Below are 24,253 nucleotides of genomic sequence, written 5' to 3' on the forward strand. Positions count from 1 at the left end.
CAAACTGTCTTTAGAGGCAGCCCTACGTATAATGCATTGCAATAATCTAACCTAGATGGGAATCATTTGTTTGGCGGGAGGGTTGAGCTTAAAGTTAGCAAATGTGAACTTTTGGTTCAGTTCTATTTGTTAGGCATAAATGTTGTTATGCACCACTATATTAAAGTCAAGCCTCTATTTGGCTGTGTAGGTATAATGGTGTCAGGAACTGGTTAGATGAAGAGGAGTGTTGGGAAGCACCAGCTGGTGAATCCCCAAGGGAAAACCCAGAGGAGGAATGCTCAGGGTTGGTGGTGGGACACTGAGGAAGGGTCAGAGAAAGAAGATTGGGAAGCAGGGCTGGATGCTGAAGGGGCAACAGGGTTTAGTGAGCAGAAAGAGCCTGGGGCAGGGAGCTGTTCAGACTCTGAGGCTGAAGTAGAGGAGGGGAATCAAGAGGCTGCTGAAGAATCCAAGGAGTCTCCCTCTCCTGCTGCAACAAGCTCCACTCCTCCTGGTCTCCAAGAATGGGCAGAATAACGAGGAGAGCAGAACAAAGGCCAGAGGTGTTCAGACGCAGTTTGAGACCGCTTGGAAAACATCAGAGAGAGGAGGAACCTTAGAAAGGGTGGAAGGCAGGGACCCTCAGTCCTGGCAACTGCTCCATTGGGGCAAGACCTACTGGGTAGTGTTGCTGAATTGTAGGCCATTTATTTGACTAAAGAGTTAATGTCACTGAGAATGGAACTTGTGTCTTTTGTGCTGACCTGCATCTGACTCCAGCCCCGACAAATGGGGTGTCTCAAGACTATCAGTATTTTTTTGAAAGAGCTCCTCCTTTAGGCTTCCACATTTTAAGTGGATTAAAATGCTCTGTGGTCCTAGAACAACAAATTCACTTTTTGCAGTTTTGAAAGTGACTGGGAGATGTATTCCAAAGGGTAGGATGAACAAATGTCTAATGGAAATGCAACTACAGTGGTACCTTGGGTTACAGACGCTTCAGGTTACAGACTCTGCTAACCCAGAAATAGTACCTCGGGTTAAGAACTTTGTTTCAGAATGAGAACAGAAATCGCGCTGCAGCAGCAGGAGGCCCCATTAGCTAAAGTGGTTCTTCACGTTAAGAACAGTTTCAGGTTAAGAACGGACCTCCGGAATGAATTAAGTATGTAACCAGAGGTACCACTATAAACACCCTGCAAGCAAATAAGAATAAATGTTCAGTAAAGACTGAATATAGTCTAACCTCTGTCTAAGCTTTGTGCAAGCAAATCAGGATGAATTCTCAATACACAGGTCATCTGGAAGGGCCCTCAGTTTATGTATGAACATTATAATTTAAGCCAAACTATCCCATTGTATCTTAACTATTGTTTGTTGTGTGATTTTATTGGTGGCAGTTGTTTCTGTGGCTTCAGTATACTTATATCAGCTTGGATTCTTTTTTCAAGAAGACCAATAAACAAAGATGAAAAAAGAGTAAGAATTGAGTGTTTTGAGTAGAATGGGGGTTCAAGCATTTTAATGTTGTCATAGTGTTTTGCAGATGTTGTGAGCCCCGAATCCAGCCCCTCCAAGGTAGATTCAGATAAAGAGACTTGCCTTGGCTGAACATGACATGTTTCTTGCTCCCCCTTCCCCTTTGAGCCTCAAACCCCAGTAGAACAGGATAGCAAGACACGAATGGTTTGTATCCTAGACTGTGTCTCTCTCTGACTTCCTGGAATTCCTGTGCAGTTCCTGCATCATTGTTGATCAACAGAATTGTACATGAAAGACTCTCTTCATCTGTCTTTCATCCCCTGGTTGAGGATGTCCCTTTCATCCTTTTCCTAAACAAGAAATCAAGCATGGCCCAGCCACAGTTTTTGTTTTTGGTTTCAGATCTCTAGGTAACATTTTAACATGTGTCATGTTCACAGCATAGCATCATAAGTAATATTCCAGGAACTACTCTGTTGCTTGTTAAAAAGAATAGGACCCCAGAGATATCTTTTAAATATGTCTGTAAAGTGAGAGGTGCCAAGAGAAAGATAATATGGCTGATTATAGTTATTTACCTTACATTTTCATTCGCCTTTAACTGGGTGTAATTTAAGGGCATGAAATCTCTTATTGGAACTGTATTTGCATTAAACAGCTCTAAGCAACCATGAAAGTGCAGAGGCTGAAAAATTGACAGGCTGGGTTCCTAGAATCCCAAAGTAGCATTTTTGTAATAGGCATACAAACAAATCAAATAAACATGTTTTGCTTCAATGATTTAAAGAATATGGTCTTTGGGGTAATTTGTCTTTCTTTCTGTTTGTATTTAAAGAAAAGGCTATCATTTCTAACCTTCCTTACGCCTATCTCTAGTTTGCAGCTCCTCTTAACAATCTGTAGCAATTTCCAAACCAGCTGTTGAGATTGCATAGTGTTGTGTCTTGAGCTAGATTTCCATGAGCTATCAAATCAGGCTTTAAAAAGGCAACATTACCTGGATGGTAACGCACCACGTGCAGTTCTTGTGTTGCTTTTGCAATGCATATACATTTTGCTTTTTAATTAAAAAGGGGTATTTAGAAAAGCACCAAATGAGAGTATTCAGGAAATTGAAAAACTTGGTGTTCAAAACACTTTTTTTCTTGCCCACTCTTATCTTTTCTTCCCCCTTGCATGATTTGTATTTTATACTGAAAAGAACCACACTAACCTGAAGATTCATTTAAACAAGCTCATGAGCTTTTTGAGAAACAGTTGACAGATGTAGTGGTGGCAGACCACCAACAATTTGCCACGTTTGAAGGCCTTGTGACTTTCATTGTGCCAACCTAAACATGCTGCTTGTCACCAGTGTTGACAATGTTGTCAACTGCCATTCGGAAGGGATGTGTGTGTGGATGATGCCCTCTTGTCATTTGCCTCAGGCATAAACTGTGTTGGGCCAGTCCTGGGGGAAGTCAACAGTTTAATGCAAAATATCTCTTTCTTTGAGATTATGTCAAGCTAGCTCCATAAAGTTATGTCTCTGCATATCTACTGGGGCTTCCATTCTGTATCCATGCCTTTAGTTGAACCATGGGATATTCAGACAGATTCCACAGATGATTAATTAGAGTCCATGAACCTGAGGCTTTTCACTCAAGCCTCACTGAAAATGCATAGGATTGGAGTCATTATGTATAGCTGCTGCCAAGCTTTTACCACAAGCATTTGAGTTTAGTTAAAAATAAGAGGATTGATCTTTTCATGAAATGAGATATTGGCAGTATATCTATAGAATAAATTCTACAGTATTTGTGTTGTTGTTTAGAATACAAAGTATGCATTAATTTGAGAAATGATTCCTTCATTGTAGGTTAGGCTACCACCAGGGCTTTTTTTCAGCTGAAACTAACTGCAACTCAGTTCCAGCACCTCTCAGGTAGGCTCCATTGCCATTGTAAGAGAACAAGGGAGGTGTTCATGGTGTGTTCCAGCACCTCTTTCTAGAAAAATAGCACTGGCTACCACAATAATGGAAGGGATGCGGGTGGAGCTGTGGTCTAAACCACTGAGCCTAGGGCTTGCCCATCAGAAGGTCAGCAGTTCGAATCCCTGCAAATGGGTGAGCTCCTGTTGCTCGGCCCCAGCTGCTACCGACCTAGCAGTTCGAAAGCACGTCCAAGTGCAAGTAGATAAATAGGTACCGCTCCGGCGGGAATGTAAACAGCGTTTCTATGTGCTGCTCTGGTTTCACCAGAAGCAGCTTAGTCATGCTGGCCACATGACCTGGAAAAACTGTCTGTGGACAAACGCCAGCTCCCTCGGCCAGTAAAGCAAGATGAGCGTCGCAACCCCAGAGTCATTCATGACTGAACTTAACCGTCAGGGGTCCTTTACCTTTTTTACCACAATAATAGTACATTTTTGTGGGACCAAAATCTGGCATTGCTAATAGTCATTATTCGATCTGTTCATGGATACTAGTCATGATGGCTATATATTACCTCCAGGATCAGAGGCAACAAGCATCTGAAATACCACTTACTTAAGAACAGCAGGAGAAATATATTGCCTTCCTGGCCTGACTGGAAGCATCTGGTTGCCACTGGGTGGTGGTGGGGGATGCTGGATGAGAGAGGCCTCTGGTCTGATCCAAGAGAAATATTATTAACTGTTGGAGGTCTCAGTGTCCGTCTCCATGTTCAGAAGAATCATGTGAATACAGCAGGCCCATGCAGGGAGCGGGTAAGCCAGGTACACTTGCCCTGGGCTTTGGTGGGCTAAGCTTGCTGGGGGGCTCTGCTTGTGGCCTTCCAGACTTACACTGTCATGCCAAGAAGGCCCCATGCCTCCCAACAACCAAAGAGTTAATGGGTGAAACGGCCCTGGGTGAACCACTGCAAGACTTTGATAGTAAATTCTGGACCTGCATTACTGCATACTAGTGTGTAGTGTCAGATGAGATGGTGGCACATTTCATGAACAAGACTCATGCCCAGCAGGGCGCATGTTTGAAATCAACCAAATCCCCCCCAAAAAAACCTCTCCCCTCCCCACTTTTTGGAAAGTCAGCATGTTAGGGAGAACAGTTCTAGCCCAGCCTGTTGGGAAAGGGAAGCATTCATACTTAGCTGACCTACTTTTGTTGATTTATAGTCAGACTTGTGAATGTTCAGTTTAATGCAACATTTTAAGAATAGGCTCCAGACTGATAGGTACCTAAATCCCCCTTTCAAAACAAATCTTCATTCTCTTTGAAAATTCTCTCCAGAGGTCATGATCCTTAGTATCCTTTCTTGAAGTAAGTTCCATTGAAATGGATGAGAGTTACATCAAAATACATCTGTGTTTTGTCACTTTTCAAAAAGTAGCTTTTAAGCCTGGAAAACACAGATCATTTGAAAATTAAAATCTATATTGCCTGCTCTCTGGCTTTCTTAGTGCAAATAACGTGAATATTCAATATCTTGCATATTATATAATATTGGGGCTGTCCTGTATACTCTCTGTCTCCTCAGCTCCCTCATTCTAGCCTTTCTCCCTCCTTTACAAACACAGTACATTTTAATTTAGACTTGTCAGTCCAGACCTAATGAATACATTCACAGTAATGTTTTCATCTTCCAGAGGTGAACTTGACTTAGAAATTGTCCCTGATGATATCAGTTTAAAGACTACTTGAGCTACTGGTTTAAGAAAAGTTCCTGTATTTTGTTCTATTGTTACTGAATAAAAGGCTTCAGCATAGTCAGAACGGTGGCATTTGTAACTCAGTGCAGCATATTGCAGCTGGGTGTGTAAGGAACCAGTAATACAGAGCTTTCCAAACTTTTCATGTTGGTGGCACACCTTTTAGACATCCATCATTTCACAACACAGTAATTCAATTTTACTAGCAAACCAGAGGATAAACTAACCCCTTTTCAGCCCCAAGAGGAGCACAGGAAGTGTTCACGCAACACACCTACACGCTGGAACCGACACACTAATGTGTCACGACACACAGTTTGGAAAGCTCTGCAGTAATATTTTAAGTTCAAACACATGCTTTTTAATATTGCATAGAAAGGTAATTTAATTTAGAAATGAATCAGATTGATTTGTATAAAAGTGCAATAGCACTCACAAACAAATGTACTACTTACTTTCATCATATAATAAAATCATCCTACTATATGCTCTGGTCCATGGGGTCACAAAGAGTCGGACACGACTAAATGACTAAACAACAACAACTATATTATTAAATTGGACTAAACAGAATGCTTGTTTCCATGACACAAAACAAAGTAATGGCACTTGATGAGTAGAGAAATAGAGGCAGTGAGCTCCCCTCACCCAGGGCATTTATTATCCTGGGCAATAAGTTGAATATCATCTCTGTGTTGGACAAGGGCTGGCTCTTTCCAGAAATTCACAGTTAGCCCAGAGCAGTCAAGAATTGAGTGAGGGCTGGGGCAATTTCATTGGTATTTTATGTGAGGTAAGCAGGAAATAGCTGTTTCCTCTCTAATCTTCCTGCGACATTTGTATCAGTTTGCAGTGGTGCACCAGCTTTAACTAAAGGGACTTACTTTCTATAAGTATTAGGATAGTGTACCATGGATTATAGGGATATTTGCAAGCCAGATACAGTACACTGTTCTGGGCAACATGCACACACACATGCACACTCACTCAATCCTGCCATCAATTGGGGTTGAAAACAGCCTTCCACCGGCAGTCATGTGTCAATTGGACATGCGCAAAATGGTTGCCCCCTGTATAGTTACTATAAGGGCTAAAGCAGACAGGAGCCAAAAGCATTGCTTGCTGATGCATCTCTTTAAGTAATAATAGTAGGCATGGGGAGAGCTGCAATTCTCATTGGGACTATGTTACATGGCAAGGAACTATTGACATATAACATGTAAAAGGATTTGAACTCTCAATAGCACTATATTATGTTTTGTATTGTCTAATATTACTCACAGCCATAACTGTAACAACAAGAAGGGCTGATCACACAACATTATATGCACTAATAGTTTAGTGTGTCTGAGTCACCTTAATTTCCCAAGTCCTGTAAATTGTGACAGCGTCAGAGACTAAAATAATTAACAGAAAAGCCAAATCAGAACTATACAGTATCATGTCTCTAAAAACAAGTTAGAAAGTTTTTTTTTAACTAATAGGGATTTTGTTTCCAGGCTAAAAAAAAGACTAAAAATAAACAGCTGTATAGTACTTCATTAAGCTGCCTGCTTGGAGTGATTTTTCCCATTGATTAGTCTCAGGGCTAATGCTGGTTCATTCCTCATTTCATTGCTAATTAACATCAGCTCTGCTCCTGACCACTTGACCGCATTCTCTCTATGAACATGTGCTGGTTTGGCAAGTAGCAAATACTGTTCCTTCTTACAGAGTTTAGGGGTATAAATTGCTATCAAGCATGAATTTTTCTAACTCCTTCCTCAGGAAACTTTTAGGGCTGTTTCTGTCTAAAGAGAATATACATACAGTATTTTATCACATGAGTTTATTAGAGCTGCTGGATGCACAAGCAATAGCACACATGCAGTGAATATCTTCTGAAAGTTTGTTTTTCAGCAGCTCTCATGTCAGACCACCAAACAACTTTTTGGAAATCCAAAGGACATTAAAAGTGTGAACTGATGGTGGAGGAGCAACTTTTAGGAAAGTTACAGTGCATTTGGCATGATAATACTGATTTGGCATGATAATACTGTTGGAACACTGACCCTACATCAAATGGAGGACAGCTGGTAACTCTAGTCAGACAATTGGGCTCCTCTTGTTTTACCGTAAGTCCAGTGGTGGCCACCATTTTTGTCAAGAGCACCACAAGTCAAGTCCAAAGTATGTGACAGTGCCATCTAGTGCACACTGCAGTACATACATAGCTTTCAATGCTTTGTGTGGTTTGTTTGTTTTTGCCTATAATGTGCTAATCTGAAGAGTTGTAGCACAAAAGAGGCAGGCAGTAAAGTAGATGCTTTACTCGATTCAGTATCTGGAACTAGAGGTCTCCATCCCATTATCCAGGACTGCTATAAACTACATTTGTAGTGCCCAGGCCTTATTGGCCACCCAATCCAGTGGCAGATGCATTACAGTTTGAGGGTCTCATTGGGAGCTTGTGGAGGCTGTTTATCTGACCCTTGGTGCTATCTAGGACCACATCCCTTCTAGACACTATTGATCAGATGTGTTGGGTTTACATGCCACTGGAAGCTAAGCTGTTTTATGAGAGGCCAGCTACCTTTCATGGTAGTGAGCTGACTTCCAAGCATGGGAGGTAGAAAGGGAGGCAGTCTTTAAAATTGCTATCTATTTAGTGCTTGATACCCTTCACCATGGGGTCCCAGAGCGAGCGGCATACAATTAAATAAAAGCACAGAATCTAAAATGAATCACAAAATTAAAAAAGTACTGCAGTACATCAAAACAGTAGAAAGGGTGGAATTTATTAATGCATTTTGTTACATCCCCCTCAAAAAGTTGTATTATGTTGCTGCAAGAATCTAGTAACCCCTTGTATATAGAACAAGGCAACTGAGACCCAGTATCAGTGTCATTGAAAAGATACTTGGTTCAATAAAAGTACATTTAGTGGTTGCTGCAAAGCATCATGGTCTTTGTCTGCTGTATAGAGCACTATAATACTATATACAAAAGAAAGAACTCATGTTACTTGAAATACTCTTAAAAAGCAAATTTTTGAGATATCTCCCATCCAACTTCTTTTAAAGCTACAATTCCCTTCCTTCCCCTCTCTTCCCTTCATAACACATGTTCCCTCTTTATCCTTGGAGCACTCATGTCCTGCTTGCATGCTTCCCATTGGCATCCGGTTGGCCAGTGCTGGACCAGATTCAGAAGGGCTCTTCTTACATTCTTAAAAAAGAGTGCATGCAGTGGACAGCTTTTAAGAAAGAACATTTTCAGAATACTGGACATGCTGTTGCTGTATTATGGACACAGGCAAGCTGTGAAGATTGAATTGTTCCAAATGCAGAGTCCTAGTAGTCCTAAGTATAATTTGGGGGCTAGTGGGATCATATAGGAAAAAGGAGAACTGTGAGCAAAACAATGGGAGCTAATATCTCGAATATGTGAGTATATTTCCCTTTACTTCTGGTTTACTGTTAAGGTGCTAATGCCAGCATGGCACACACGGCCATCTGGACAGTTCCATTTTTGAACAATGGAATGAATTGGTACAAGACAGGGAGAGAACAGAAAGCATTACATTGCAGAAAGCAGAGTGAAATTCTAGAATTGGCATGGTCACATAGACAAAAAAAAAAATGCCTCTAACAACTTTAATGAAATTAGTTTGCTTCTGTTCTGGGTGAAAAGGTCAATATTTCCATAAAACTTAAATGAATGGGCATTGTGGAAAACAGCTACTAAACTTGGCACAAAACAAATAACTATCGTATAGCCTTGGGTCAATTCCAGATCACAGCATTTTGTTTTAATTGAATTGAGTATTGCATTTCAATTTGTGAAAGTTATTTTTTCCATCTTGTTCTTACATTTGGAAGCATTCATATCTCCGGACTAATCACAAAGTCAGCCTTGTACAAATCTATCAGTTGGGAACATTCACTGGAGAGCAAGCATGCCTCAGTGATAATCCTCTTTTGCCCACGCTGGAGTGGAATCCTTAGCTGCTTTGTTCATTGGTCAGATCTCTACAAACAATCTATCACTACAATTCATTCAATGGGCTTGGGGCCCAATTCCACAAACGCACAAATAATTTCATTCATGAAGTCAATGGAAAAAAGACCTATTATTTACTTCCCTGGGCTTGAATGAGGGCCAAAGTCAATAGGGAGAGTTATGTGAATAAAGCTGATCACATGAATAAATACTGGCAAAATTGGGCCATATTCTTGTAATCATTGCCCTGTGTAGTATGAGTTCCCAGGTTTCTTTTTTCTGAGTACCTCTCTTGAGGACTTTGACTCCTATGAACCCTTGCTTTATGACCAATTACCCTTGCGGATATATTCCACATTTGTGTTGAAAAGGCTTTCAGCAACCTTGTGTCTGCATATGGTTTGTAGGAAGGCTTCAGACTAAAGCACTTAGTCCGACAACATTACTGACATGAGGTTTGTATCTACATCATCATACAAATAATCTATTAATACAATTAAAATAATAAAACAGAGAATAGCTATGGAGCAGACAAGACCCATAACAGCTGCCATACAAATCTGAAGTGTTAATAATAGAAGCCATAAATATAACAAAAATTGAATAAAAAAGCATACCACAGTTTAGAAACTTTGGTGAATTGTTTTAACTCATTGTGTAAACTATGTTAAGACAAATGCCTTTCTCATTTGTCTGTGAAGATTATTCCATAAACTGAAAAGTCTTTCTCTTCAGCCTCATCTTGGAAAATAGAGGCTCCTGCAATGAGCCTCTGATCTTAATGACTTGGCAAGTTCATAGTGGACAAAACAGCCCTTCATTCAGTAGCCAGTAAGTAGGTGATTGTAGTTGTGAACTGAGAACGGGTTGGGATACTTGCAGTGCATACACATACACTATATGCATTTTATTTCTGTATATTAGTGCTCTGGAGGTTCCTGATGTTAACTAGGAATTGAATGTAAATATGTTCTTAGTAATTAAACCTGTGGTCAATAAAATTAACTTTGTTTAAAATAATAGTGGCAGTTTCAATAGGACTTCCTTTAACCTCACCACTACTCCATTGTAAAGGATAGAGGAAAAGAAGCCTAGACGTCACCAGAGGATAGATCACGTCCCACGGTAATTTTGAAGTGAAACGTATATATTTAATAGCTCCTTGTTTCACTACTATAAGGTAGACTTTAGTGAGTACAGCATGAATAATGGGTTTTGCAAAGCTCTAGGTGGTCACCCAAAGGAGAAGAATAGTGCAGCTGTGGTATTACATGTCAGTGCTGTATTAAGCATATTTTTCCCTTAGAAAAAAGATTTTCTGTTGAGGTTCTGGAGAAAAATAAGTTTCATTAGTTAAGCATCGAGTAGAAAGAGGGAGAGTGCACACAACAGCGCAACAGGATTGATTGTAATAAGCCTTTTTTTGCTGAAAATCCATTACTTTCCGAGCTATTAAGTGATGAAAGGGATTAAGAAAATAAAAGAAAATAAGCAGGACTGTCTTCGTAAATCTAATAAAGATGATAACAGTGGAATAGTTTGCCAAATTTGCATGTGAATTTATAACATTCTAATCCATCAGCAAACAGTGTTGTACAGTGAAAGGATAGATTTGTACTGTTCTTATCAAGGGATAAATTTTCAGTACAATCTTTTGGCAAAGAAACCTTGTTTTCCTTATGGGCTTCCATATGTTTTGTCACGAAATCCGTATTTGTAGTCTTAGTACCCATATGTTTAGCTTTTTAAAAAATTCTTTATTTTTCCAAAGACAAAAATGTCTCCTGAAAGTTGTTCTCTATGCAGAATCCAATTACAGATGATACTTAATGTCAATGATCCTGATCCTACAAGCTGTTTTGCTGAGTCTATGAGCTGTTAAAACTGGTCATGATGGTCTGGAAGGAATTTCCCTCTCCCCACATTCCCATTTCCCACAAGCCCACCTGAAGCAAATTCTACTTAACAGATGTCTTCGGGTACTGCTGCACCAGTGCAGTTCTTTCCAAAGTACAACATTGCTGTTTGTCACAATAAATTCTGGTAAATTGTTTATCAACCCAGTTGAACCTTGCCATTTGTTTGTTAGTCCAAGAAGCAGGAACCGTTGCACATCCATGCACTGATGGTTTTGCTGCATGGAACATAGGAAACTGCCTAATGCTAAGGCAGACCAATGGCCTGCCATTTTTGTTCAGTACTGTATTTTTCTTCATTGACTGACAGCAATTCACCAGGTTTTCAGACAGAGGGGTTTCCCAGACCTACCAGGAAATGTTAGGAATGTTAACCTAGGACCTTATGTGTTCAAGATGTTTCTACCATGGAGTTACAGTCCTTTTTTGAAATCACATTTGATTTTTTTAAAAATCAGCATACTGTAATAGGAAGTCCAAATTTTCTAATCAGATTTTGGCTTCGTTTTATGCTCCTAGATGACAATCTGACAACCACTGTGGACAAAGTATTAACCTGGAGGGAGAAGCTTCTTTCCTATGTATAATTGTGCTGGCCAGGGCTTCAAACCTTTGCCTCAGATAATGGCCAGTAGCTTACAAACCAAGTTTTGCCTGATTTCCTGATCTTATGAGCAAGTGTTCACTGATTTTTGTTCTATGGGTAGCAGATTTCCTATAGAAGGGACAAAAAATTTATGTCTAGCTAGTTAAACCCATTGTTGTGCTTACATTACTATATGTTGGAGGCAGTAATGTTTCTGAATATCAGTTGCTGGAAACTGCAGGTGCAGACGTACTCAGGTTCTGCTTGCAGACTTCCGCAGGCATTCATTTATTAAGGTGGCATACATGGTTCACTCTCACTTAATCCCCACAGCAGCCCTGTGAGGGAGTCAGTGGCTGGTCCAATGTCACCCACTGCTTTTCATCGCCGAATGGGGATTTGAATCCTGGTTTCCCAGGTCGTAGACTAACATTATGACCACTACACCACATTCAATCAGGAAACATAGAAATCAACTAAAAATATCTTCTATGGTGCTGTGGCCCCTACTCTCTGTAACCTAGAATAATATGTTATAAGCCTTCAAAGTATTCCAATGAACAACAGAGGCAAAAATGCCTAATGGGTCAAAGACTAATAAGGTCATCCCCATCAGTGACCTCAGTTAAATGCCTGGGCATTAGATATACACCAGACACAGGCCTGGGTCACCCTTCTAACTTCAAATTGAAGCTCGGTTATGCCATGATCCCGAGTGCTCCTAGGCAAGTCGCTCTCTTTCAGCTTGCTTACTACTTACTTACTAACCTTACTAAGATGTTGTAAGGACTATAACTAGTTAATACATTTGAAAGTGTGAAACAAATGTCAATTATTCAGTATTCGTTTTTATTATTACAAATTATTTTCAGCAGGATCTACATCCTTGCACAAGACAGGTAACATCTTCTGGAGAATAAATAATTTGGTTTTGATTCTATAGCACATCCAAGCAGCGTAAGAATAGCCTGCTGGACTGGATCAGGCCAGTGGTCCATCTGGTCCAGCATCTGGTTCTCATAGGGAGCCAATGTGGTGTAGTGGTTATAGTGTCAGTCTATGACCTGGAAACCAGGATTCAAATCCCCATTCGGCAGATGCTCACACCATATCATTGGTTAGAAAAAGTGAGCTGCAACTTGCAAATAACCTCAAGAGCTTTAACCAGCAGAATGGCAAATGCCTTTCAAAAAAGGATGGTTTGTGTTGTAGGCCATTGGCAGGTCAGGTAGCATTTATGGGATTTGATGGCCATGCCTCAGCTTGCTTGCTTGCTTATTTCTTTATTTACAAATAATATGCACTTTCATAAATATATAGCAAAGTGGAGTATCCTTTTAAGGGTAAAACCCCAAAAAAGATCCATAGAAACATCATTAAAACATCAAGAAAAATCAATAAATACTGATTGGTTAAAAGGGAAAAACAATCACATTGCAAAGTTTTTTCTGAACAAAAAGCTTTTCAAAAGATGTCTGAAGAAAGGGAGGGGTGGTTCCTGCCAAAACCCTATTGGTAGGGAGTTCCATAGGGCAGGGCCTGTCCTTAGTGAAGGACAACCGAATCTTAGGGACATGGGGAACCACCAGAAGTGCCCCATCAGAGGATCTCTGCAATTGAAGTGTCAGGCAGTCCCTAAGGTACTTTAGACCCAAGTTGTGTATGGCATCTACATTATTTTTTATGGCCTCTTAGTACAGTGGTGCCTTGCAAGACGAAAAGAATCCGTTCCGCGAGTCTCTTCGTGTTGCGGTTTTTTCGTCTTGCGAAGCAAGCCCATTAGCGGATTAGCGCTATTAGCGGCTTAGCGGGCTTAGCGGATCAGCTGATAAGCAGTTTAGCGGCTTAGCGGATCAGCTGATAAGCGGCTTAGCGGCTTAGCGGATCAGCTGTTAAGCGGCTTAGCGGATCAGCTGATAAGCGGCTTAGCGGATCAGCTGATAAGCGGCTTAGCGGCTTAGGATCAGCTGATAAGCGGTTTAGCGGATTGGGAAAAGGGGGGGGGAGGGAAAAACCCCCACAAGAACTCGCAAGACATTTTCATCTTGCGAAGCAAGCCCATAGGAAATTTGTTTTGCAAAGCACCTCCAAAACGGAAAACCCTTTCGTCTAGCGGGTTTTCCGTCTTGCGAGGCATTCGTCTTGCGGGGCACCACTGTATTAAAGGACAATCTGTAGGAAATATTTGAAGAGGTACATTATACATCCATGAAGGAGAGAGCCCATTTGGTGGTGGTGCCCTGGCTTTAGAATGCCCTCTGAAAGGAGAAAGACTGGCACCAACATCATATTATTTTTGTTGCCAGTTCATGATTTTTATTTGCCCAGAGTTTTTAGGCGTAATGTTTTAGTTGGTTGAATAGTTTTGGTTTATTATCTCTGTTTTATTATGATCCTTTTATTGTTTGTTTTATTCTTGCATTGGTAGTTTGGCATTTGTATGTATGCCACCGTGGAATTCATGCTTGGATAAAAATGCAATTTAGAAAATGTTACAATAAATAAATACATTTTGAGATACATGTAAAAATTATGTTCTTGTCTACAGGAGTACACTGAGAATTTTCTAAAATTCAACTGTAATATATGTGAATAGGCTTGGGAATTAATTTCAAATATCATTTTAGGTTTATAGATGTATTTATTGAGATGGAATATAGTGTTTCCTCCAGCCATTGCTCAGTTCCTTTGTTGTGAATTAGAATTTAAGACTGGACTTATTTAAAGATTTTCTAGGCAGTCTTTCATTCCTCCCACAGTTCTATTCTTTGCCATATTGCCTCACCACGTAAGCACTTGTATCTCCCTCTGATGGCATCCAGTTTCCATTCCATTCACAGTGGCTAAGGATCATATCTCTGATCCACTTAGAAACACAATGATCTCTACCCCTGAGAATGCAAACGCTTTCTCAGTCAAATCTATTGATCTGCCGGGTTCTATTTCTGGCTTTCCATTCACTCAGTTGCTGTTTGGGATGCTGGATATTCTTTCTGGGGAAGAGTGAACTCGATTACTAGGAATTAGAAGAACACTTCTGAAGAACCTAAATATAGAATTTCAATGGAACATGAGCACGTGCACCTATGGACCGGGTTGCAGTCTCAGTAAACTTTGTATTACTATATTTTAATTTTAAATTTGGTGTCATGAGGAGGTAGGGAAGGTGAGTTACTTGAGACTTTATAGTTGAACTAACTGGATCATTGAGGTGCTGCATGCATGCAGAATTCAATTAATTAAATAAGACATATAAAGCCAGTGTTTCCAGGGCAGGTTATAACACTCATAATAATAAACAATACTAAACAATACCAGCAACATCATACAAAATAAACCAAACTTAAGCATATAAACAACATTAAAATAGCATAACACTATAACAAAACAGTACAGCACGTAAAAAACTAAATTAGTCATAATAGCATATAAAAACCGGATAGCAGCAGTCTTATGAGCAATAAATAATAGCAGTTCAAAGGACAAGTGCTCCAAGTTGATAAACTGAATTTATCCTCACTTACTAATTATTTAATGTTTCCAATTTTACTGTCCTGCCTGTATTGGATCACTGTTGGAGTACATGATAGATAGTCCCTGTCCCCTGACTTGTCAAAGAAGCATAGATGCTTTCAGAAATGGCTAAAACAGTTCCACTACAGCAAGGGTAGCCAGATGTTGTTGGGCTTCTCCTCCCACCATCGCTGACCATTGACCTCACCAGTAGAGGCTGATGGGAGTTACACTTCATCAAGCTCTGGAGGGCAATACATTGACCACTCCTGGCCTACAGTCTTTTCTGGAAATAATTATGCTGCTGTGGATAATCTGTTTCTAGGATGCTTTCCCACATTCTGAATTGGAAAAAAACCTGCAGGATGTTGGGTATTGAGCAATACTGGCCCTGATATAAGGCCTTGAGCCTCCTCATCTCATATAATATTTATCCTATGTGAGCACTTCCTTCCTTATCTTTGTTATCTCATCTCAGTAGCATTCACATGTCCTTTAGTGAAGTCTGCCCTTATTCTCCCAAACCCTGTTCTTTGCGAAATACTCTTTAAGCAGGCTAAAATCCTGTAGTACTGCAATCACTTTTTAAATGTCCAATGCTACCTTTCTTTATGTTGCAGTGTGATTGTGTATTGCAAAGAGCCCAAGTTAATGTTGTTGTGCTTCTTGATCAACTAAATTATGAGGAAACCACAGTAAGGCAGCTGTGACCCTGTCAGCACATATCACTGTAGCCAAGAATAGAAAACAGTACTTCATACATTTTCTTAATGAGTTGTGTGTGTGCGTGTGTGTGTGTGAGTGCGCGCGCACGCGCGCACGCACGCACGCACACACTTTCCTTTGGTGTGTGGGTTCTTTGACACCCAGTCAGTTAAGTCTTGCCTGTAAACCTTTTTTTTCTTGAAAAAAATAATAAATAGCCTGAGATGTATAAAAGTCCCTGAAGACCGAATGGTTTCCTCTAGAAAGTGTGCCTTCTGCTGGCCACGTCTCTCCCAAAGTTGCTGGCATAGTAAACTAAAGAAAACTAGTGGGACAGCAAAATATGCTTAGTTACCAGATACTTTCAAAACCCCAAGCCCATCCTCCAGAACTGCTAATATGTCCCTTGTGGAAACCTGAGCTTTTTTATGATTAGACTGCCAGAGAATAGTTTGGCTTTCTTGCAGAAGCATGATATGTTACCACCACTGCAACTCTTATCTGGTTTCTTTTGTTAAAGGTCCTGCTGCTCACCTGCCTGCTATGTGACAAGATAGAAGCCCCTTTTTTTGCTTGAACTAATGTATGTTGGGATTGGGTAACAGGTCCTAACAATTAATAACCACGAAAGAGTTGCTGTTGATGCAGGTTAATTAAAGGCAAAAAGAATTATTTGTTTAGCTACCTGGCAGCCCTAAAAGAATAAAGCAGTATAATCTCTGTAAAATAAAATGTTCAAATTCTTGTGTGTAAGACACTGGAGGTAGGGGCATCTATAACCAGGATCTCTAGCAGGCAGCTTCTACCATCTTACCTCCTGCACCTCTAGCTCCTCAGCAAGCCCAGACCACTAAGCTACATGGGTCAAGGACATGGCTGTAGTACCGATCAGCATATCCCAGAGACCTGTGGACTTCTAGATGTTGCTGGGCTGCAATTCCCATCACCCCTGCTCATTCAAGCATGCTGGCTGGGGTTAACAGGAGCTACAGTTCAACAACATTTCGAAGGCCACAGATTCCCATTCCTTGGTCTCTGGCTTCAGAGCTAATCGCTCCAACTAATGAAACCAAAAGTGAGAGTATCATTACAGACTGTGTGGCTTTGCCTTGATTCACCCCCCTGTCTTGTCTGGACTTCATCCTTGGCTTAGCTTTGACAGCATCCCTGCCTCTATCCTTTTGGATTCTGATTTGCCCGAAACTTAATCACTGACATGACTCTGGGTACATCTGAGTTGTTTTTTTGGGTCTCAGAACCTGACATCTGCAACAGATGCCTGCTGAGAACTGAAACAGTAGTCCTGTGAGTACATAAATATGTGACCTTTTGAGTGTGTGCTAATTAGCCCCACCCCTCAGATATGCCAGCCATGCCCTCCAATGTGACAGATCATCAGTTTAGTCTGAATTTATGCAAATAGGGCTCTCTTCATGGGGACAGGAACATAGCATTCATATACAGTACCTGTACTCAGGTAGGCCACCTTTTAGGCTAACAACCATCACACGTTGGCTGGGCTTGTGTGGCCAACATGAATGTCAGTGTCTGTGTTGGGGCTTGCCTGCATGTTTTTGATGCTGTCAAGTATTTCTGAAGGCTATATGTATCCATATTATATTCTTCCTTAGAGACATGGAATGTTGTTAGCTCCATAGCTTTCACTGTAAGTGTCCCTTAGCTTTTATGTTGACCCTATAGAGACACAGAGCCTTGAATTATTTAGCATAGATGTCTGCATAGCACCAAAGAAAAAGATAGGCATAAAAGAAATATGGTGTTTTCAAGGGGCAAGGAGTGAAGAAGATAGAGGAAGCATGAGATTAAAAATAGCTTTTAAAAAGTACAGTCAACAGGCTAAACTTTTCGCCATGCTGATTTATAAAGATTGTATAACTTTTTGAAGATGTACTTTCAAACCGAATAGTTGCAGTGGGATTTAAAATATGATTATTTAATTTTTAAAAATTACATAAATTAAATGAACAGCCCATTAATGGGATGCCATCAGGATCACATGGTCAATTCAGATCAAGTTATATTATCTTTCCTGCTGGAGCTGAATAAGAATTAAGAAATTACTATTCCAAAGTAGTGTTGGACATTGATCCTCATTTACAATGAAATTCATCACCATAACTATCTGGAATTCCATTGTGTTGACAGCAGCATTCCACTCAATCTTTTCTTTTACTATTAGTGAAGTGTATTAGTCGGGGAGAGTGAGACAGAGGGGTGGGGGAAGAAAACGCTGCTAATTAGTTGTTCTGCTTACATGTTAAATGAAGTCTTGTCTTATATAGACTAGGGAGGGTGGAGAAATTTGATTCAGTTATTTAAATTCACACTTTCTGAAATAAACAAAACACAGTCATCATTCAAAATTAACACTTCTCTTAATTTTGCTATGCAGTTTACCAACCATATTATGTTCACAGAAATGCATATATTGGGCGAAAGTGTGCTTTAAAATGAATGTATATATGAAAATAATATAAGAAAATGCATTCTATTAGGAAAGCTTCTTGCAAAGCTGTGTACAGTAGTCAAATGTGCATATAAAAAGGTGATTTGGAGAAATTTGCAGTAAAATGCTAAAGGATTTTCATGATTTTTATTTTAAAAATACTGCAAAAGTGAAGAGCTGAATTTAAGATGAGAAAAATTAGAAACAGAAAAAAATGAATTGGACATATTCTGCATATATGGACTTTGCCTTTGCCAGTGTATGTATATTATGTATGTATGTATGTATGTATGTATGCATATAAAAATATTTATACATGCTGTATCAAAAATATATAGCACAGTGGGTTGCAACAATATAAAAACATAAAACCAACAATAAAATCATAAAATGTTAAAAGCAAGTTAAAAGCAAAAACAAATTAAAGATAAACATAAACAGACCATTGGGGGGATGTACTCTTAATTGCATGCATAGGCCTGACATAAACGTTTTCAGCAGGCATTTAAAAGTTGGCGTGGAAGGCACCTGCTGAATTTCTAATGTCAGGGTGTTCCACAGGACTGAATTTCATGTGATTTCAGTGATCAGTCTGGAGTATAAGGGTTCAGGCAATCCCTGAGGTATCTTGGACCGCAGTTGGTGAGGGCTTTGTAAATCAGCAAGAACCTTGAACCTGGCTTGGTAGCTGGATGGGCAGCCAGTGTCACATGTTCTCAGCCAGAAGCTCCCATCAGCAATCTTGCTGCAGCATTCTGCACCATCTGGAGCTTCTGAACCAGACCCACGGGCAGCCCCATATGGAGTGCCTTACAGTAGTCTAACATTGAGGTTGCTAATGCATAGATTACAATGGTCAGGGTATCCCTGTCTAGGAACAGTCGGAGTTGGCAAACCAAACAAGGGCACTCCTAGCCACAGAGGACACTTAGGCCTCTAGGGACAAAGATGTATCTTGCGTAATTCCCTCCCCACCCCTGCCGCTATTGATCTCTGAAGTAAGTATCTCTTTTGCCAGTAAGACTGCAGTTCATTTTCTAGGACAAATTACTTTTAATACATAAAGCTTGTGACTTCGTGGGTGATTATGAACTACTCCCAATGGTTGTTTTGCCCTGCTTAAGGAGAACTACTGGGGAAAGATGATATCCAATCAAGCCAAATAATGATACTCACAGCATTGGTGCAGTTCCTCTTTGTGAAGGATTCTGAAAGGGCTCACCAGAGTTCAGTTTTTGACCCTTCCTTCATCTTCAGGAGCACATGCAAATGACATAAGTGAAGCCACAGCATGAAGCCATTGCAACTTATTTTAATCAGTAAAAGAGAGACTTCAGTCCTTTGCTGTCCTGTATCTATCATGGTAGAAGGCTGCCTACCACCCCCACTGCCAAATCTATGAGGCACTTCTCTGAACAACCTTCAGCTCCAAATATGCCCTCTGCAGGATCTGGATGGTCCAATGAAAGATAGGGATTTGGAGTCCAGCACTAGTTTACATTGATCAATCATTCCTCCCTGCCTCCACACAATTTATTTGTGCTCAGGGGCACCATGTATAGGGAGCGGAGGAGGCTTCAGGCCTCCTCCACTGCAGTGGAGCTGTGCACAGTGCAGCCTAGTTGGGAGGGATGGCAGGTCTCTGCAGCTGATTCCCCACTCCAAGGAAGCTGCCTCGGCAGCTCCATCACACACCCATTGGAGCCTGTTTGGGGGGGGCACCTGGTCATGCCCCCTCCAGAAAATGCACCCGGTGGATGGTGGGCTCAGTGGGTCAGGCTGGGTTGGGGGGCGTTGTGTGTGACATCATGCACATGTGATGCGCCCCCCCCAAATGTTGGGTACAACTTGGTGCACCTGTTTGTGCTTGAAATGCACAAAGGATGACAGAATATTGATGCAGGAGGCATGCTACCTATCTCAAGACAGCTTGCAGAATAAAAACAATATGAAGCCCACCATAATTAATGAATGAAACATGGTGATCATAATATGACATGCATCCAACCCATAAATATTAAGGTCCAAAATAAAATATAGCTAAAACCATCTGCCATCTAATACTAACTCAATATAAAGCCATTGAAAACAAGAAACTCAGAGCATTGCCAAGAGGATTGAAATCTGCATTGAAGTTGGATGCATGGAATAAAAGCCACAGTTTCAGATTTAATACAACCTATTTATTGCACCTTTACCACACTAGCTTGATACATGCATGTCATCAAGCTCACTTACCATATAAGGGCATAAGAACAGCCCTGCTGGATCAGACTAAAGGCCCAACTGTTCCAGCATCCTGTTCTTGCAGTGGTCAACCCACAAACCCACAAATGAAACTTGAGTGCAACAACATTCTCTCCTCTTCTTATTCCCAGCACATGGTATTCAGAGGCATATTACCTTAGACACTAGAGATATAACATAGCCATCATGGCAAATAGCTATTGATAGCCTTATCCTATTTTAAAGCCATCTGAATTGATGTCTCTCACTATATCCTGCTGGACTGTATCCTTAGTTCAACTATCTGCTGTGTGAAAAAGTACGTCCTTTTGTTTTTCTTGAATACAGTTGATATAAAATGAAGAACAACCTTAAATCTTGTGAATTCATGCCAACAGGAGTTAAAAAAAACCCCCACCCATTTTGTTACTCATTTTATAGCTCCTTTTCCAAATTAGCTGCTGATCACAGCTTTGCTCATTCACTAATATTGTCACTTATGAATTTTTAGGCCTTATTCAATATTATACCAGAAGCTAGTGAATATTCTTGTAACTGTCATTCGCCAGATGTTTCATCCAGTAGCATTTAACACTGATTTAGATTGATTCAGTACAAATACATTTCCTTTGAAGCACCCCTTGGATTTTTCTTTGCTTTTTTTTTTTAAAAAAAATCCACACACACACCTCCCTTTCTTTCTCCCTTCCCCTTTCAATTAATGTGACAAGCAACAACCAGGGTCTTTCATTACTTATACTTGGTAACTGCGGGCAACATTTTAGTAGCATATCCATTAAAGTGAAATGAGGCACAAAGCTCAATTGTAACAATTTTAAATGCGCACCAAAGCGAAAGTAGGCCTTGCTTTGTTTTTAAGGTTATGAATGCTCACCACCCTCTTTATAGAAAATGTTGGAAGTAAAGGTAAATTTTACCCTCCATCAAAGTGCTGCAGTGACAGAGAGAGAAACCATAGAGATTCATTAGAATTCAATGCCGATCTGTTTGCACCTTTCTTGCTCCCTGTAGACAGATGGGCTTTATTCATTGGTACCTGAAAAGTGCCACTTTGCTAATATGTAAATTTTGCTAATATATAAATTTGTGTGTGTGTGTCTTCTAGAACATAATTACTGTAATAATTCTAGCAAAGAATGAAAGATGAATAAAATGATGCACTTACAAGATAAGCAGCTGCTCTTACAGCTTTTTAAATCACATTTAAAGTTTGTGGGCACCCCAAAGCCTAAAGTGTGAAACATCTTACTTGCTTTCTTTGCAGAGAAGCAGAAATACTATCATTCAGAACTGAATGCACTACACAAGTCCTTCCTCTTGTCTTGCCCCCTTCTGGTCAGGAATGCACAACCAGTTAAGTGACTCATACAGGTTTGAGCAAGCCACTCTTCTTACTCTTACACACTCTGGAAAGAAAGAAAAAGCTTTTCAGAAATTAGAAAAAAAAGTGTTTCAGCAATATAGGTTTAGGAACTGTGCTAGCTCAAGGTTTTGAAGGGCTTGGTCAGGATGCCACCCATTTCTTCTTCCACTGCTCATTCACTCACTCTTGGGCAAAATTTGGCCCATGCTTTGGGACCAACTTATGAAATAGCTGGATTTGGTTAGGCAACCTGAATAGACAAAAGAATGCAGAGCTGGAGACTAGATTCTCCTGATCAGCTGGGCACATAATCACAGAGAGACATGGTGGATAGATCCAGGTGTTGGGGAAATGACCAGTAGCCTTGAATAGATTGTAAATCACTATTATTGTTACATCTCTACATTTGCCATTTGAGGTTGTGCTGTCTGCTAGCAGTGTCATTCTTCAGGCTTAAACTCCTTTTCCAGGGTCTCTAGAAGAAAAATCTCAGGGTGGGTTGATGGGTGTTTCTTGCCTCTAAATATGCACGTAGATAAATATGTGCACATGTAAGGTTCTGTGCAGTGCACAGCTTGCAATGCCCAGATACTGTGTGGATTTCAGAGGAGGGGGGAGAATACAGATAGCCCAAGTTGCTCCCAATCTCCCATATTCCTCCTTGCTCATGTGCCCTAGCCTTCACCACTCATGGGAGAGGGTTCTTCTGCACCTATTCTTTTCCCTCCTGAGATTTCCTGTGCCAGTTAATTTTGGGAGTCAGGAGGGAGCCCTCCGTGTCCTCCGTTTGCTGAAATGTAAACACCTTCTATCAGACATGGCAGGTTTTTGGCCCCTTCCCTCAGCACTGTTGAGGTCTCCACATTTTACTGCTTCCCCGTTTTCCTGCTGTTGGTTGTTTATATCAATAGCATTACAGTCACAGTAAGGTACCTTATGTAATTGGTTTAGTGGTTCACCAGGCAGCACCACATAGGCCTTATCTAGAAAGCAGCTTTAAGTACAACCAAAACTTACCCAAAACCTAGAGTACCTTCTATTGCATTGTATTATCATCTCCCTGCTCCCAGTTGGGGTTTGGTTTGGGTTGTGTGTGTGTGTGTGTGTGTTCCACAGGATAAGCTAAAGTGAAAGGGTGTTATGTGTATTAGGTTCTCTTTAGTTTTTGTAATGTCATAGCAGGAAACTGAATTTCAGTGAATGGAAATACTGTTGCCAAATGTTAACAATTCCCTCAGTTTGTATGCATTGTTATAGGATCCACTGTCCTTTTTTCTTTTCACTTTTTTATATAAAAAGGGTGCCCCCCCCCTGTTTTTCTGTAGAATACACTAAGAAGATTTACAGTTTATAAAACTGGGACAGCCTGGCAGGGGACACTAGGACAGGCCTGTCCACAAACCATCTTCAGAGGATAATAATATCAGTGATAAAATGACTGCCATGACAATTGCAGAGAAAGGTGAATTGCAGTGTATGTGCAATAAACTACATATATATAAGAGAGGGAGAGAAAGTGCTTTTGAGTGTTCAGTACTCATTTTCATTAAATGCAGCAAGAAACACCTCCACTAAATCCCAGTAATTTGGCTTTTGTACACTCGACCAAATTAACATAGGAAGAAATGGCACAACTAAAATATTTGTTTTAAATATCCGCTAGCAGTAATGCCCTTTTCTAACATTTCAGTAGAAGTTAGAAGCAAAATACTGTTAACAAAACGTTTCTTCCTGTTAGAGGGTCAGGTATTTTATCAAAACTCTCCCATGGATTTTGAACCATTTTCTGGTTGCCTGTTAATTGCAGCTGAATGTTACCAAGATCCCTCCCTCCCCAGGCAGTCCTTGTACAGTATACCTTAGCAACTTTAAAATAGAAAGATATGTGGTAAGTGAACATGCTTTCTGGGATGGAGATGGTGTTATGGGAAAAGCTTCAGCTGGGGGAGTTCTGCTTCTTGTGCAACTGTTAAAGGCACATATGTGGTGCAAAAATAAAATACACCCTATATGAATGCCATTAAATGTTATTACAGAGTAAATCAAAGAACATGCATTTATTTACATGGTATTAACTCTTATTGATTCCTACTGTACTTCAGCAAAAAAAAAGACTTTACTTGTTGAGTCAAAGGAAGGAGCAGCTATTAGTACCCTTATCAGTATCTTCCCTCATTGGTAAATTAGTAAGATCTTGTGGCACTGAGATTTAAAAAAAACCCTTTTAATCCAAGCTGCTGCCTTAAAAAGCAGGAAAGAGGTACCTTATGAATGGATAAATGACTGTTAAATATAATCTCTGCCTGTCTTGCATGGTTCAATCAGTAGAATGGAAA

The 24,253-nt window shown here is 40.3% G+C and overlaps 1 protein-coding gene across 22 annotated transcripts in view; it reads left to right on the forward strand.

Moving 5' to 3' along the window:
- ESRRG (estrogen related receptor gamma) overlaps positions 1-24,253 on the forward strand; it is a 476,442-nt gene that overhangs the window by 146,024 nt on the left and 306,165 nt on the right. Inside the window, exon 2 of one of the 22 annotated variants that reach the window (XM_083494570.1) lies at positions 21,819-21,925. The exons of 20 other annotated variants lie outside the window; for them this stretch is intronic. In XM_083494570.1, the coding sequence (XP_083350696.1) occupies positions 21,849-21,925 (77 nt within the window). In that variant the 5' untranslated portion in view covers positions 21,819-21,848. Of the gene's footprint in view, positions 1-21,818; positions 21,926-24,253 lie in introns of those variants that run through there. One more of the 22 variants, XM_083494571.1, reaches the window with a different exon arrangement.

This window comes from Podarcis liolepis (genome assembly GCF_965112155.1).
Source record: "Podarcis liolepis genome assembly, chromosome: 3".
In the NCBI taxonomy this organism is placed as follows: domain Eukaryota; kingdom Metazoa; phylum Chordata; class Lepidosauria; order Squamata; family Lacertidae; genus Podarcis; species Podarcis liolepis.